The sequence below is a fragment of the Rhineura floridana genome, chromosome 1, assembly GCF_030035675.1.
Source record: "Rhineura floridana isolate rRhiFlo1 chromosome 1, rRhiFlo1.hap2, whole genome shotgun sequence".
NCBI lineage: Eukaryota > Metazoa > Chordata > Lepidosauria > Squamata > Rhineuridae > Rhineura > Rhineura floridana.
Genome location: NC_084480.1, coordinates 154,012,027 through 154,030,291, shown reverse-complemented (window position 1 = coordinate 154,030,291; position 18,265 = coordinate 154,012,027). Strand labels below are relative to the sequence as shown.

Genomic DNA, 18,265 nt, shown 5'->3' with positions numbered 1-18,265 from the left:
TAAAGCAAAAAGATTAGAAACTGTTGCCGCCGACCTGCTATGGCGTCTGTGCGTCTGCCCCTCCCCACTATGAAGCAGGGAAAACGAAGCCGCTTGAAAGGGAGCGCGAAAATCCGAGGCATGGGCCTGAGCCTCTAAGGCTAATGCTGCCGACACTATGAGTTGCTGACTAGGAGGAATGGTAGCAAATTCGGCTGGGGAGGGAGCCTGAAGAGGCCAACGGCCCCAGGAGCCGTGGGGAGGGGCTGAATGCTCCTCGCCACCGAGAAAAATCCGGAGGAAAGACACAAGGAGCTTTTTTGTTTTTTGTTTTTTTGTTTTTAAACTTTAAACTTTAAACAGCAGGGGAAGACAAAACATATACTGAGGGCAAGAAACAGCAGAAACCGGTAAGACTTAAAAGACAAACAATACAAGCCTGAACCGACGGAGACAGAGAGGAATCAACCAGATTCGGTGAAGGCAAAAGAGAAAAAAAAAAACTGCGGACGGAGCAGGAGCAGACTGGGAATGGACCTAGAGTAAAACGTCAGCAGTACTCTTTTGCCTTCAACCATTAGGTGGAGCTAGTTACCCACCTGATATCATCATTCCATGCACAGGAGAACAGTAATGATTTGAAATGAATGCTGATGAAAGTTAAAGAGGAAAGCACAAAAGCACTACAGCTGAACTTCAAAAAGACTAAAGTAATGACAACAGAAGATTTATGTGACTTTACAGTTGACAATGAGGACATTGAACTTGTCAAGGATTATCAATACTTTGGCACAGTCATTAACCAAAATGGAGACAATAGTCAAGAAATCAGAAGAAGGCTAGGACTGGGGAGGGCAGCTGTGAGAGAACTAGAAAAGGTCCTCAAATGCAAAGATGTATCACTGAACACTAAAGTCAGGATCATTCAGACCATGGTATTTCCGATCTCTATGTATGGATGTGAACGTTGGACAGTGAAAAAAGCGGTTAAGAGAAAAATCAACTCATTTGAAAGGTGGTGTTGGAGGAGAGCTTTGCGGATACCATGGACTGCGAAAAAGACAAATCATTGGGTGTTAGAACAAATTAAACCGGAACTATCACTAGAAGCTAAAATGATGAAATTGAGGTTATCATACTTTGGACACATAATGAGAAGACATGATTCATTAGAAAAGACAATACAGAAAAACAGAAGGGAGTAGAAAAAGAGGAAGGCCAAACAAGAGATGGACTGATTCCATAAAGGAAGCCACAGACCTGAACTTACAAGATCTGAACAGGGTGGTTCATGACAGATGCTCTTGGAGGTCGCTGATTCATAGGGTCGCCATGAGTCGTAATCGACTTGGAGGCACATAACAACAACAACAGTTTGGACATCACTTTTAAATTCTCAGAATATAAATTGATTAAGAAATTTAATAAATGAATAAATAAATAAAGGAAAGAATTGATAGCAAGTAACAAAACTGTACTATTTAAGTTGAGAAAGAATATGATCGGGGCAGCAAAACTCTTTCCCGCTAATACCCTATCAATCGAGCGTGTTGGGTTTTCCTCCAGGGCAGGCAGAGGGAGTATAAATTATCTATTTGACATGTTGTTACATATTATTATATCCAACATAATGCCATTATAATGGCAGGCATTTGCACATTGTCCATGTACCAGGTGCAATCATGACAGGCCACACAAATCATCTGGAGAAAATGTGAAAATGGGCCACTCTCCTGATTAAGGACCACCGGATATTTATTAATTTAACAGCTTGTCTTCACCTTCCTCCATCTGCTCATTCAAATGATTGTTGGCTCTAAAATTATTTTATAAAAAATGTATCCAAACTAATTTTTATAATGCCTGGTTTCAAGTGTGCAGAATCCTCACTGGGCTGCCAGACCAGACCAGAACAGGAAGCACATTTTAATGCTGCCTTCTTTTGCTGCAGTTTCCCCAAAAACTAGTAACTGTGTTACATGGGAAAATGTATGCCACAGCTGAAAATAGTATAAAGGTAGCCACTCACCTGGTAAGCGGCGGTAACGCAGCCGAAGCTCTGCTCACGACTGGAGTTCGATTCCAACAGAAAGAGGAAGTCGAATCTCCGGTAAAAGGGGTCGAGGTCCACTCAGCCTTCCATCCATCCGTGGTCGGTAACATGAGTACCCAGCATATGCTGGGGGGTAAAGAAAGGCCGGGGACGGAACTGGCAATCCCACCCCATATATACGGTCTGCCTAGTAAACGTCACAAGACGTCACCCTAAGAGTCAGAAACGACTCGCGCTACAAGTGCAGGGACACCTTTACCTTTACCTTAGCCACTCACCATAATATATTAAGTTATCGTATTCCACAACCACTTCAGTCTTCCCGATACAACAATTGTTCACTTATGTTTGCAACTGAAAAGAACAAACAGCACTTACTTACACATGTGAGAGTGCATCTTTCAAAGAAGTGGGTGCAAAACAGTTCAACAGTGTAACTTTCAAAGCAAAGACATACCATTCTTATTACTAGTGCTGAGCAAAAATGTGTGGGTTGCTCTTTGCTGGAGTTTTTCACCAGCTGTGAACAGCCTTTTAGTGAATTTTCAAGGGGAATCCAAACAGGAGCACCCCTGTGCCCAGTTCTGGGCTCTGCAGTTGACAAACTGGAATGTGGCCAGAGATTTGTTCTTAGCTTCTGTTCATGGTTTGGACAGAAACAAGCACAAACCTGGGTACCTGGGTTCAGATGACAAGCCAGAGAATGGCTTGTTTCCTGGCAGGGCAGCAGGAGCAGGAGCAGGGAAGAAGCAAAATGCCCACGATTTCAGCAGCATGCTCCAGTAACCTGCTAGTTCACATTACACTATAGTTTGTTTTAACTATGGTTTAATGTGATGTATGAACCAGGCCAATGTTTTATATTAAATGAGCCACAAGACGTGTCATAAAGATACTTATGAGATGCAAGCAAAAGCAAAGTATATAAAAGGTGAGTTTATTAGTGCAGCAATTTACATAAGCAATGAAAAAAGAGATAGAAAGTATTACAAGTATGAAAGGAAGATAGAGAGGTGATCAAGAAATCCTGTGTAAACTAGATACATACAGACCTTTCTTGGTTACTCAAAATATCCACGAAGCTGAGAAAGTGCTTATATTTCTTTGTTTTAAATTTATATTTTGGTGAAAAAGTAATAAGCAGACTATTATTACAATATGTCCCGTTTTCTTACATTTAATACTTATGTTAGCAAATTATTTGAAAAAACGTAATAGAAAAGTTATTCCACCTGTCAGGAATTTACTTCCTTTAATAAGGGAATTTTGAATTAATTTCTACGCAATTATACCAATCTTTACACATCAGCTAACCCAGATCTGACATCTTACCAGACATTTCTTGAATAATACCATACATAAGATGGATAACAAATTGTGAGTGTAATCCCACTACAGTTCAAGAAAGTCACTGAGATAGGGAAACCGCCGGGCCTGGATAGTTTAACAGATAGTTGTTCTTTAGACTATGGTAGCAACTTGATTCATTGTTATTTTTAGCTAGATGCAATTACACTGATTCATGGTATGAGGCAAAGGTGCAACAGTAACTATTAACTGCAACGATAGATTAAGAACCTTACAATACTGGATCATATAGACCAAATTCCATTCCAGCCATTGCCACTGCTGGCCAAATACTCATCACCCCCCTCCCCCCTTACCATGCAAGATTGCACCATGACACCTGTAATGAAACAAACAGGCACTGCACATGGAGTTCCACTGAAGTACCCTACTGGGGATGAGTAAGTATCAACTGACTACTGTATTTTCCCCAACCGGCTGAAAGGGGAGGAAGGCTTAAAAGCACTGGAAGAACAGCTAGCATGTGAAGAAAGGTGAGGTGGGTCTAGATGCAAGAAAGGTGGTCAGGTCTACCTCATCCATGTCCCTTACCTTCTAATTGCCTCAACATACTTGGGTGCCATTGTGTGCTTGGGAGCCAAGGGCTGCACACAGAACTTAAAACCTCAGGCTCTTCCACTCAGCTTCTTGGTAAACATGGTTGGGGTCATGGATTAGATAGCTGGAGAATTAAAAAAAGGACAGTGCTGTATCTATTTCAGACCTAGTGGCCAGAGACAACTCCAGTGTTTGGGGGCCCTTGGACAAGCTGCCTTGAATGGACCCACCTCTTTCTTGCTGCTGCCGCCACCATCACTACTTATTAATCTGCCCCCTCCTTTTGGGTGCAATCTGCAGAGCTGCCCAGAGGAAGACAACAAGGTGAGTGATGGCTGCTATTCTTTCTTCTTGCTCCTCTCACAGATGAATTGGCAAACTAATATCAAGGAGGAGGAGGGTCAGGGGCCTCCAGGAATTGACTATGGGCCCTGACAAGTGCCTGGCAATACCAACTCTTGATTGTGGCCGTACAGTTAGGAATGACAGATAGAGACAAAAGAAGGGAAGCAAGCTGTACCTGACATGACTGTTGCTGGCAAGCTATACAAAAGTTCAGTTTTTCCATCACAATTCCCCAAGTTAGGCTCAAACTGGCCTTGCTTTTCTCCCCCATCTCCACTGAGCTAAGAAGGGCTTGCTGTTTTAAGAGTAGCTTCCCTTACTGCTTGAGCTGGTTTCTTCCTAGCTGTGCATTGTACAGTTAAAGGGAGTTTATCTATAATCTGCATATATGAATGGTTTAAGGGAATTAATACATACACTATAAAAACACAATACTATATGAATAAACTATATATACTATGAATATATTATACATCCAGAAATAATTTCAAAAAGTTCTCTGATATGGCCACAGCTGTTAGCTGCCGAAGACCAAAACATAAAAATAAAAAAAAAATAAAAGAATGGACAGATATGGTAAAATATGCTGTGTCACAAGGATGGGAGTGGCAGGTATGATGACATCCACATGCTGCTCACAGACACAGGCAGGCAGTGAGCTCATGGCACCCATGCCATACCACAACAAATGCCCTCACACACAATGAGCAGAGCACTGGGCTGCGGCAAAGCAAAAAGTCCACAGCCATTGTGGGGCACAGTGGAAGCCGCACACATACCTATGATGTTGCTGCTTCAAAGCCACCATGGGAATCCAATAATTTTTGCCCCACTGACACTCCCCCAAGGAATACACACAACCATATCTTCCTCCCCTTAGTGCCCTATCCTGGGACTTGTTAGACATGCAGAATCAAGGATGCAAATTCACAAAGGAGAGTAGTTTTGGCAGTCGCTAGTAGACACTGTTTATTACAAAGAGGGGAATGGAGCTCCTACATGGTAAATAGTGCATACAGTTGGGAGGGAAACGCACTTCCCTAACAACAGGCCTCCCCCACACATTGGTTCAAGGTTCCCCAAAGGAGAAACAGATCACCCAGACTTGTGATCCTGGCATAGGAAGGACAAGAGAAGAGTTAGGTGAGCAGATATGATGAGTGGAAGCACTGTCCTCAGAAGAGAAGGTTGAAGGGTATGGTGCAGAGCATGTGAGCAGAGAAGTGAGAAAGAGCATGGGGTGGGAGAGTGTGAGAACCATTGAATGAACTGCAAAGCCCACATGAAGGAGGTGGGCAGCACCTGCCAAGAGATCATGACTTGCTACTTATACCTGCCTTGCTCTGGAAGCAGCAGGAGACTACATATATGGCCATCTCTATCACTTCTCACCTTCCTTGTCCAAGTCCAAGACACAAGACTGTGTGGGCGCCATGCATCTATGTGCTTCCCACATGGTCCTAGAGTGCTGATACTGACCTGGGTAAAGGCTGCATTGATAACAGCTTACATGCACAGGAGCACAGGCGAGGTCCCTCTTGCCACCCAAAAGATCCACCTTCCCAAGACCCCTCCCTTTATCCCCCCCAATCCTGTCATGGGTGTGGCTGAGCCTGCCCATCCATGTCTTCAGGGACATTCTCTTGTTCATCTCCACACCCATTCCCACAACACTGTCAATGTTTCACACCTCTGTATCATCTATAAAGAAAGGCAAGGACACAGCCTTTGAATAACAGGCAGCACTATTGCTGATTAGACTTAAGCCTCCCCTCCGAGACTCAAAGGCATTTGACTTCCTTGATAGCAGCCACACCACCTATCTTTGCCCATCACATAGACAACAATAGCTGGCAGCTTTACTGGGATAAAGGGGTTTGCACTATGCATGGTAGCTGATTTGCTGCCCGTTGCCGTGGCTCTCATCATACTCCATCCCTGCTATTGAGGCTTGGGAGTTATGCGGCAGTGGAGCTTCCCTGACAAGTTTCACCTGGCTTGTAGACCATAGAGACTGCAGCATGGCACCTTCTGAGCTGATGATTGCTCTTGGCTGGAGGCACAGATGCTGCAGCAGAGAGATTCTGGGAGGCTTCAAAGAAAGGGAACATGCTGTCAAATGGGTGCCAACAAAGATGCCCAATGCGCCCCGAGAACTCACCATCCAAGGAATCAATCCCAATGCTCACAAGTGCCTCCCAATGAATGATCAGACAGAGCCTGATTCAAGAGTCCTCAGAGCTCAAGCCCTAATATGCAGGAGCTCATAAATCTTCCTGAGATTGCAATAAGTTTTGGTCCACCTTTTCTGGCTGACTATGCCCACACTCTTGTGGAGCCGCACAATGCACACCTGATCTGCTGTCTTCTCAAACCACTCTTTCTTCTTTGTCTTTGTGCCAAGGCCAATCTTGTGATGTTTCTGAACCAGATGCCCCCGAACTATGGAACAGTCTCCCTGAGGAAGTACGCCTGGCGCCGACTCTGCTTTCCTTCCGGCGCCAGGTCAAAACCTTCCTATTCTCTGAAGCATTTTAAGTTACATTGATCTAATTTTAATAATGTTTATTGTATTGTTGATTGTATTTTAATATTATTCTGTTATTCATTGTATTTTTATACTATTTTATGTTCACCGCCCAGAGAGCTATCGCTAGTCGGGCGGTATATAAATTTAATAAATAATAATAAATAAATAATAATAATAATTCATCAATCTGGCTCACATTTTTTTGCTCTGGGCTGCCTTACTACATCTCTCTCCTTAGCCCACTTTCCTAGCCACAGGCTATGGGAAGTATCCCAGCAATGCACGACTAGGGCAGAGTTGATGTCAGATCTGTACACAGAGCGGGGGCTTCCTTTACATTCTCCACAGCCAAGGGGAACCTGCATGGGATCCAGGAGTAGTCTTACACAATGTCTGACTTCCCTATGGTGACTGGCAGAGTTTGTGTTGGTACTTGTGCCCCAGGACATTCAATTCCTGTGCCCAAATCAACCCATTGGTATGTCAATGTCCTGGCTACATAGGACCTCTTTGCTTATGTGCATGCCACACTCCCAGGCAGCATTCATGACTCCCAAGTTGCTGGCAGCATCAGTCATGGAGTCCTGATCCCAAGGGTATGGCATCGTCAGGAAAAGGTAATGAAGTGGAAGCTAGTCAAGATACTCACCCACAAGCTATCATGACTATCCACTTCAGCCCTACCTCCTGACACCATACCCAAAGGATCTGCCTAGGCCTGTGGATTGTACAACGGGGTCACAAAACCACAAGGATGGTTAGAGAGTGTGTTTGCACTACACCAGGAGGGCATGTGGCCCAAGCACCTGAGAACATTTTCAGAGATGCAGTGCATCATGGAATGCTCCATAGCATGGCCCACAGGTGGAGTCTACCTATTGTATCTGCAGGCCTGGCACAGAATGCCCTTGAGGTCCCAGAACTTGCAAGGGAACAGCCATTTCCCCAACAGGGCCAGGATATTCAAGGGATTGAGGTACAACATTGTATTACCAGGGACTTTTTGGGGACAGAGAATGCGGATGCTGGGACTAGGGGAAAGGAGGCATACCTGTTAGCAGCACCTATGCACAGCAGCTAGTCACTTGGCTAGCCTGAAGTGCCAAATGTGTCATTCTGAGCAGTGCCCCAATCACAGTGAACCATGGACAGCAGCAGAGCAGTATAGGGCCTCACATATCCTGATTTTGCAGCAGAAGTATGTGGCCTAGACAGCATTGCTGGTAAGTTGTGCTGCATTGGGCATTTAGGGGGAGGGAGACCTGTACCCAGAGCTGCTCCTCTGCCCCCTTTCCTTATGGCTGCTCCTAGGTCCCCTTGCCTCCTCCCTCCCAGTTGAATGCTCTCTGGTTTCCAACAATGACAGATTGTTTTCTCTCAGTGTCTGAGTTCTGTTCCACTTTCTCTGGGCGTCCCTCTGGCTTCTCTGCAGCTATGCTCACAGTTCTCTGGGCTGCTATGGATGTGGCATGGCAATTGCAAGAGGTGCTGGTAGGTGATTTATTCATGTGCTAGAATTCCTTCAGATTTGGATTAATTTTCCATTCATTTGCTTATGCTCTATTATTATGGATTGGATTTTTATGTAGTGATTTTCCATAGCTATTTTCAAAACAGATGGCTTTTTTAAAAAAACAAAAACACGACTCTCTCTAATGTATTGATAGTAAGAACAATAATTTTATCGATATTTCATTTCCTTTCAAAATATTGCTATTACCTTTTAAAATATTGATATTGATATGAATTATTTTTGCGAGGCATAAAATAGTTTGGTAAAAGCAGCGACTAGCGGACAAAGAATGAACTTGAATCGGTATCGGCCTGAAGTCGATGGAATGCTTTCGAATTCGCACCGGCCAATGGATCCCATTGCTACCTGGAGGGAAGGCACCCATTAGGCCAGTGGCCCATCAAACTGTGCGCTTCTAGGTCCTCAGGACATGGCTTTGCTAGGTGGTCATATGCCAGCCTCGCATCCTAATAGTCAGCAATTGCCCAGCTTCCTGTGCCCCCACAATGGCAATACTGCCCCTTCTCAATCTCCTCCTTCCCTGTGGAACTACTGGCTACATCTGCCAAGAGTAGTCCTATCTGCAGGGATCAGCGTCCCTCTCCTAGCTCATGCCCGGATGAACTGACTTGTATCTGCCTCAGGTCTCTTTCCTCCACCCAGCTCTTGGCCCACTGTCTGATTAGGGCTCACTCATCTGATGTAGGCAAGGTGGTGGGGAAGAGCCCTATCTGCCTGGATGTCGCTAGCAAACACAGAAATAACACAAGTGTGATGGTGGTGGTTTTTATTGTGCAGGAACGTAGTCAACCCTGAAAGACAAAGGCAGGTGCCTTGGTCTGTCATCTAGTCATACCAGTGGGAATTTTGTCCCTGATAGAGAAACAGAGAGTACAAATGTGATCCATTGTGGCTTGGTCTCCGTGCCGGAGATAGCAGCACCTGTTGTATTTGTCTTGGAGCATGCCTTGAACAAGTAGGCTGGCAGGAAACATCTGCTTGCATTATAAACACTTGCATTGGGGATGTGATGCTTCCCGTTCATGAAGGAGGATGGTTCCATGATCAGCTTGGCTGTGCCTGTTGAAGGATGACCTGTAACAAGCAAAGGGGGAAAGCAAGAGCAAGGCTGGAACAGCAATCTGCAGCTAAAAACATCCTTCCTGAAGCCACGTGCACACTGAGCGTTTGTGACGAGCGAGAGGCAGAAGGGAGTGAGACACAAGGGTGCCGAGTGTATGGGTGCAACCTCTGTGCTCAGCCAGTACTCATGCCTTGGGCTGTCCCTGGAATGATTACAGAAACCATGAATATACATACCCCTTTCCCCTTGGGGGGCTGCATTGTGACTGTCCATGTGGTTGAGGTGTGTGATTCTCCATGCATCCAAGCTCTGCTCCTGCAAGACAATGGTGTCCATGAGTGGCTTGTAGTGCCAGTGGATGGAGCAGAGGGGCTGGCATTGGCTGTTGGAGAGATTGTCTGCATGTGCGAAATGCTGCTCTTGGCTGTTGGGGAGCAAGAGTGTTTGAGCAACAGAGGTGACAGAAGACACAGTATGCACATACAGCAAAGGGGTGGGGGAACATGGGAGAAAGCTGCAGCCAGTGGAGACTGGTTCATTAGGACAAATGAGGCACTGCCCCACCAACTTCAATCTGTTTTAGTGAGCCCCCACCTGCCTGCCGTCTTACCACCAGTCGGAGTGGTGGTAGTTTTGCCTCTCATTGGCTCTGGCTCCACCTACTGTTGGTCTCTCTGCCTTCCGCCCTACCAGTCCCAATGGGCACAAGCCACCACCACTGGTTGCAGCAATCATCAATTGCAGTACGTGTTTCCCCCTTTCCCTCACTCACCTGTGTGAGGGTGCCCGGTCCTGGCAGCCCCAGTTGTTGCAGTGGTGTGGAGAATTGCTGTTGGATGTTTGTGCCTAGAGTCCTGAGGCAGGGCACCTGTTAGGGCTCTGGAAGGAGAAGGGTTAGTAATGTGCACGCGTTCCCATGTGTGGCCAGGAGACATCTTTTGCAAAGTGCTCCTGTTCTGTGTGAAGTACCACTTCCTCCTTTCTTTTCTTCTTGTCATTGTATTTAAGTTAAGGTACATCATCATGAATGAGCACAAAGACTAGAAAAAACAAACAAACATCCAAGTACCACTTCTTGACCAAATCTTGTTGCTCCATAGGGTCATTGCACAAAATCACAAAATCCCAGTGTGGACTGTGTGGTTCTTCAACGTGCCCCTTTTCAGTGAAGAGTGGCCCCTTGTTGAGCAAAGTGACCTGTCTCCATAGTTATCCATTGCTGTTGTTGTGAGTGCCAAGTCTGTGTGACCTAAGGCCAGAGAGATATCACCCCATGCCACACACCTATCATCTGATTTGTGTTCTCCCTGTGTGGGGTTTATATATGGGTGGAAGTATGCTGTCATTTGGTTCTAGGCTCCAGCCTGAGCTCTGTCATTCCAGGATGGAAGTGGCAGGAGGGAGAGCAGTTTTCCCTTTCCCACCTCCCATTGACCTCTGCAAGAGAGAAATTTCTTACACCAGTCTTGGGGCCAGTGAAACTTTGCAGTTGTAGGTGTGACAGTCTCCTGAAAGGGTTTAGGTAGGATGTGTTGCATCAGCACCATATCTGCACGACACCACACCCCATTTTCAGATGCTCCACTGGCATAACTTGGCCGGTGGGCTTTTCTACTGGTGGTGATAGTGGATCCTTTTGCTAGTATTTTGGGGAAGGAATGGAATGACAGCATCCCTGTCATTTAAAGCTGAATCTATCAGATTTGCACTTCCCAAAATAATACGAGAACCAAAACATAGACAACCTTTTAAATGTGCACGGAATTCAAATGGCAAAATATTAGAATTTGCCAGTATTTATCCTGGGACAGAGAACTGTCTTTTTGCCTATCAGTAAAGCAGCGTATACACTACACTGAAGTGTAAGTAACAACAAGGGATGTTCTTGACAATGACACTTCCCAAAGATCTTCTTACACATTCTTCCAGACACAAGCAGTCCTTGAAAAGATGGTGCAATGTCTTTAAGCAAAAACATATAAACATCTTCAAGTACTTTAAAACTTGCCACACAGAGGAGAGCCGGGATTTCTTCTCAGTCACCCAAGAGTGCAAGACACGGAATAATGGGCTCAAGTTGCAGGAAGCCAGATTTTGGCTGAACATCAGAAAAAACTTCCTAACTGTTAGAGCGATACGACAATGGAACCAATGACCTAGGGAGGTGGTGGGCTCTCCAGCACTGCATTCAAGAGGCAGCTGGATAGCCACAAGCCGGGTATACTTTAATTTGGATTCCTGCATTGAGCAGGGGGTTAGACCTGACGGCGTTACAGGCCTCTTCCAACTCTATGATTCTATGATCCCGAGACCTGTATAAGGAGATAATTGTTTTACCAGTTTGGTCAGGGTCTGCAAGAATATGATGGAGACATTGGGTAATATCTAATGTTGCAGGAGTAGACTTTTTCCTCTCCTCCTCCATGCATCCCTCAGTCCTCATAATTTAATAAAGATAGTACTAACTCAAGAAGTTAAAATGCATTTGAACCAGCCTTAAAATGGCTGCCAGTTTTCAGAATCTCGTGTTTCACAGCTAGCATTGCTCTATAAAAGTCACACAAATACTTTTTTTTAACAAAAATTAACCCTACTGTATTTCATCAGTCATTGTTTAAGCATAGGTGGCATTTCACTCCAGTAAAACTCCTTCACACCCACAGTAATCTTTCCACTCTTTGTTGGATGAACAATCTGTCTTCCACTTGTGGTGGACATACCCATACGTAAGAGCAAATGTGCATTTGAGATGGCTCAGATATAGTACAGCAGGCAATTCGGCCGGATCTACTGTTAGCCCTTCTATCAATTGTTTTGAACCTCAAGGATCAATTCTTCCTGTAAGAGGTCAAATTGTTACTAATAGTGGCAGCTAGCATGGAAATTGCCAAAAACTGGAAAGCATCTTTATGCCTTGATTGGACAGTTTCAATTTTCTCTATCAAGAATAGCAGGGTTATTTTTCATATCCTTCCTCCCCATTTGTTCTCTCATTAAAAACAATCTGTCCCTCTAGTATAAAGAGAGAACTGTTCCTGTTGGTAGATTTGTGTGAAACTGCCTCTTCTTTGTTTTGGGGTATTTGTAAAATTTAACCACAGCTGATGTTTACCTACATTATTTATGCCTGCAATGCATTTTCCCTATCTTTATGCAATGATGATAGGACGGAACTGTGTGTAAACTCTACTAGTATTCTAGCACATTAGTATCATCATACATTACAAGATATTACTCCAAACCACCACTCCATATGAAAACATTGTAGTGATCCTGTATTCACAATTAATGTTGAATCTCTTTCAGTACTTTCAATTAATTAAAAATATTTTAAAGATTAGTTGCGCATATTAGTTAATTAGCCACTAATTTAAGCTTATTTTTAGTCAAGCAAACATTCAGTTACATATATTTTACAGGATTGCTAATGCTTATTCATAAACATATTCTAGGGGAAACAGAGAGAGGCTTTCTTCGGCATGCAGAAAATGGATATTTCATTGGTTGCCACCGGTAGTCAGAGACAGAAGAGAGGCAAGGGTTTGCTTACTTATTCTCCTGGTGGGCCACCATACGAGTAGTTCCTTCTTTCCTTCTCAGCTTCCCTTGCACAGCCTCATGAGGTTGTTTTGAAGATCAGTAGGCACAGATTTTAGACGTAGAGTCTCATATTCTCACATTTGACAATGACTTACACTGAGCAGGCAATTGGACTAGATGGCCAACAAGTCCCCCTCCAACTCAATGATTCTGTGAAAATAGTCTTAGCAAGGGATACAGTGTTGGTTACATTTTAAGTGTGCTCTTTTTTCTACTTGTATTCCACAACAATAGGATTTGGAAGTGATTAAGAGGATGCCAGATGAATGCCTGGACAACTTGCATCCTCCTACGCTTTTTCTAACAGAATTGGCTGATCTTGCCCTATGATGAAATTGGTTTTCTTTTCATTGTTCATTTTACAGGCAGATTAAAAGGGATCTAAGCTAAAGCTAAGGGATCTGTAATGGCACCAGTGGAAGCAAATTAGTTTACAGGAGTTTTTGAAGACAGTTTTGTTTTCCCCACAGATAATCCTTATGTTGTGAAATTGTGAAATTATATTGGTGATATATTGTCATTTGGGATACATGGTTACATTGTTTCTTTCTTTTTAACTGACAATCTCACACTCCAGTATCAGATCTGAAATACTTTTCATTGAACTGAATATAAATTATCTGGATATTATGAGCATTAAGAAGGCAGGAAAATTATAGAATTGTCACAAAGAAAACCTACAGATGATAACATCCGAATTTCAAAGTTCACATCTGAGACATATAAAGACAAAAATCTTGTGTGCCAGTTTTTGAGAATACATAGAAATTGTGTTGAGGTAAAAAATTGTAACAGAGAAGCCATACAGTTAAAAAATAGAAATACTCTAGTTATATCATCCTTAAAACACACCAAAGAGCCCTTTTCACATCTTATAGTGACATCCTGAATGATATCCAAAGATAGACCAGAAGTGAATGACACATCAGAGTGGCAGATGACATAGATGGGTCTATAGTATGACCTACTAAAATAAAGAAAGCACAGTCATACAGATAGGTATTGGAATATTTTGGTGGGAACACAACCATTTTTTCAGGAAAAACCAATTTCTGCATACAAAAGGAACACCTACATTAAAGATATATTGGTGCTCAGCAGTATTTGTTTAAAACAGGACCCATGATATTGCCAGGGGTAGGAACGCACATGAGATAGAGAATAAATTATCCCATTGTACATCCCTTTTGTAAATATTTAATACAAGTTGTGGCTCTTGTGCAATCCCATATTGTGTCTTGTGCCACCATTCCCAGTCTGGCTGCAGACACAAAAGGCATTTGTTGAGATCTCAACAAAATTAAGGCTCTCCTCAAATCAGGCCAAATCTAATAAATCATTTTCTAGGTCACAACTGATTCTATCCTGGTCAGCCAGAGGGCCGATTTAACATTAACCCCCAAAAGACAGATGCATTTCAGAAAAGTAATTCCCAGGGGGAAAAAGTCATGTGATTGCATCAACAGAACAATTTTATGTATGGGAATACAAGCATCTCATAGCTTGCTCTGAAAGAAATTCAGCTTTGTAAGTGGTCCAGCTGAGACCTAAGACCACCTGTTCTTCCCTCCTTCCCCAACCGTACATTTCTGGACCTTGGGGCAGGGGAGTGGGAGGCGGTGGCAGCTCACAAGATCATTCACCAAACCCAAATCCCTTCTCAGATCTTCTCTGGGTCCTCAGATCCAAAAGAAATCCTCTGTTTGAAGCATATTAGCCACATTGGCACTAACATAAGGATACCATCTCACTCTAGTCCTTCCTACAATATTTAGCACAGCCACCACCCAACTTCTTCTAGATGCAACATGGCCAGTATAAAGAACAGCCTAGAAATTAATGTTTGGTGATCACTGTTTGTGAATCATTTTCAAAACCTGCAATTAAAATGTGATAAATCTCAAGAGACCACAACATAATCAACCAGACTTCCTCAGAACTGCATAGTAAGATATTGTCAGGGTTCCCTTTGAGTTTACAATTCAAAATTGCCCAATTGTGATTATAAACCAATTGCAAAAGCCTAAAAACCATACCTATAAACATGCTGATCCTGTGACTTGCATGGTGCCAAACGGCAAGATTAATCATTCAACATGAATCCAAAAGTCACAGGGACCACTAATTCATCACTGCCAAGACTAGTATTTAAGTCCCGCACAAAAAAAAAAAAGAGCACCCTCCAGAAGAATTTCTACCAACTGCTCAAAATATCTGTTTATTTTTATCATTTACATACCACCCAATTAACCATGTCCTTTGGGTGGTTCACAAATTTAAAATCAATAAATAACAAATTCAATCAAAATGAAAATCAAGCAACACTAAAATTGTACCAGCACAAAAACCAGCCACAATAAAGTTCAAGATCAGGGGGTTGGACTTGATGGCCTTATAGGCCCCTTCCAACTCTACTATTCTATGATTCTATGATCACCTCATAAAGACCAAGAAAAATAATGACACCCCTCCATGTGGAACATAAACATTTACACATATTATGCAGTGTTGTGTGGAGAAGATTGTAATGGCTATGAACGCCTCATAAGTGAGATCATTGTAATAATATCTGTGATAAATAAATAAGCCAGCCCTTAGGTGAACCAGAGCAGTAGCTGGAGATGTCTAGACTTTGCAGGCTATCAGGGCGATGCCACTTGGTTGAGTTTCCAAAGTCTCTTGTAAAAGGAAAATATTAAACTTATAACCAAACATTCTATCCCCAGAATCACTAGATCAAGTCTTCCACCCAACAACATTCTACGAGAGAATTGCCAGAATTGAGTCAGGATGTGCCTTAACCAGTCATTCGTTTCCTTCCCCTTCCATCTAAGTAACACCCCCCAAACAAAGGTAGTGTATGTTTGCAATTCTTGAAGTGTATATTGTTAGGAAAACATAGCACAAAACACCCTTGTAAAGCAGGGTTCTTTTAACCTACAGAATTTGGGGAATCCAAGAAAATCTGCTCCTATTTAGACCCATTTGTCCAACAATTGTTTTTCATGCACATAAGGAAAGGACTAAACTGAAAAAGACTTCCCACTTCAAGAAACTATGGTCTCCAGTCTCCTCTCTCTCTCTCTCTCTCTCTCTCTCTCTCTCTCACACACACACACACACACACACACACACACACACACACACACACACACACACACACAGAGCCAAACAATGCTAAGCCAAACCATGACTTGGTGTGCAGCAGAAGCAGCAGGAGCAGATAAGGAGCAAAGCGGACACCATCTTGTCTCCAGGAACTTTAATGCTTGTGCATTTGTCTTACACCCTAGCTTGGCTTAGGGTTCCATGGGAACTGGGTCACTGTAAATTAGGGAGTGCAAGACCATAGATGAGAGAATCTAGATTTGCCAATTCTATACCTTAAAATTATCAAAAATCAGAATTGGGTTCTTTCATGCTGAGGCACAGCTTATTAATTTTATCGTATCTTCCTTAGACTCTCCTGACATGAGCAGGCAAGCAAATCCTGTGTTTTCCCCCAAATAATAACTGAAATATTGACTAAAGGGAAAGATTGAGGTTAAGATTTAGTCAAGCTCATGTTGCCTGCATTGTAATAATAATAAAAGTTATGCTTTTTGTCTGCCTCTCACACGGGAATGTGGGTTCTGAGGTGGATTACATAGATTTACATCGATTACATAGATTTAAAAATACAAAGCATAACATAAAACCATACAGAAATTTAAAAATACAAAAAAACATACAAAGAACCATATATAAACAATTCCAAAAAATCCTTAAAAACATCAATACGAAGGGGTAAAAAATTAATCAAATGCTTGGATAAAAAGATGGGTCTTCAGCAGCCGTCCCCTTTCTCTTAGACTTCTTATATTTATCTAAAATATGAAAAGCTTCCCACAGTTAAAGCTATAATTTTTATGACCTTTTTTGCTGTTTGTCTTCTTTCTCACTACTTTAACTAAGGTTTTTTAAAAACATAATTTGTCTTTTTTTAAATTCAGACTGGTGTGTGTGCGTGCATGCAGTTATTGCTGTCCGTCTCCTCCTCAGCTTCTTCTTCTCCCACTTCCAGATTTTAAAAGAAAGGGGGACGTATGCATTCTTCAGGTGGAGGGGGAGAAACAGCAACCAAGATGCACATTTCCCTCCCTTTGAACACAAGCTGGAGCAGGAAGCGAGTCATTAATGTTTCCATTGTTGCCACTTCCTTAGAATGAACAGTGTCCTGAGATGAATGGGGCTATTCACATCTCTCCTGACTCCAAGCAAATTAACAAATAATGTACCTGTACCAAATATATTCAGATTAAATTTTCAGAGGTTTTTCTAAGTTATAGATTTGGCTGATTGCCTCCAAGTAATACTGAGACTTGGAGAACATGACAGAGGTACACAAGATGTATACCTGAGATATACCTGCTCCACTTTCAAATTTATTCAATTGCAATATTGGAACAGAATACTGTTCATGGAGTTGGTAATGTAGTCAAACTGTGCTCAGGCAACAAATAATCTCACCGCAGAATGATTCTGCTGCCAACTCACCCTTAAATGATTGCCTCTCAAAATCAGAATCCAGATGAATTGGAGGAACAAGGTAGGAAACCTGACCGTGGTGTGCCTGCCCTGTGGAGAAACAAAACTGATTAATTTCTAGTCTTCATATGTGAACTACTCCTAGAGATTAATAAATTAGTGAAAGAATATAGAAGATCAGTACATCAGAGAAATAACATATTATCTAACAGTTTTTAATTAATTTAATATCTGTAAAAATATATCGATCAATCAATTTTAGTAAACAAAGAACATTTCAATGGGGGAATAAGCAGGGGAGGCTACTTGCATATCCACTAAAAACAACAACAAAAGAAACAAATTCTTCCAACAGAGATGGAAAATGATATAATTAAAATTTCAGAAGAGAGATCAGCTGAATTCTTAAAATGTTACTCTAAATTATAGAAATCAAATAACCTCAATAAAAAAAAATACAGTGAAGTGTTTATCTGAAATAAAGGTCCCAGAATTAACTGAGGAAGAGATTATCCATCTCTGATAGTGAAAGATTGGAAGGCTTTGTAGGAGAATTATACAACCACAAGAGTGGGTATATACCATAGCTAGTGTGGATTTTTCACATTCAGCCATATTAAATTGACTCTTGCCATTCTGCTGCTTCCCATAACCTCATTTCAAAATAAACTCTTACAAAACTTAAAGTCCCAAACTTAGAAATGCTTACTTACCAACCCTCTGAGTTTT

The 18,265-nt window shown here is 42.4% G+C and overlaps 1 protein-coding gene across 12 annotated transcripts in view; it reads right to left on the bottom strand.

Annotated features, from left to right (window-relative positions):
• ADGRL3 (adhesion G protein-coupled receptor L3) overlaps positions 1 to 18,265 on the bottom strand; it is an 852,526-nt gene that overhangs the window by 325,201 nt on the left and 509,060 nt on the right. For all 12 annotated transcript variants that reach the window (XM_061637965.1, XM_061637983.1, XM_061637973.1 and 9 more), the window contains one exon: positions 17,546 to 17,626. In XM_061637965.1, coding sequence (XP_061493949.1) covers positions 17,546 to 17,626 — 81 coding nt within the window. The remainder of the gene's footprint in view (positions 1 to 17,545; positions 17,627 to 18,265) is intronic.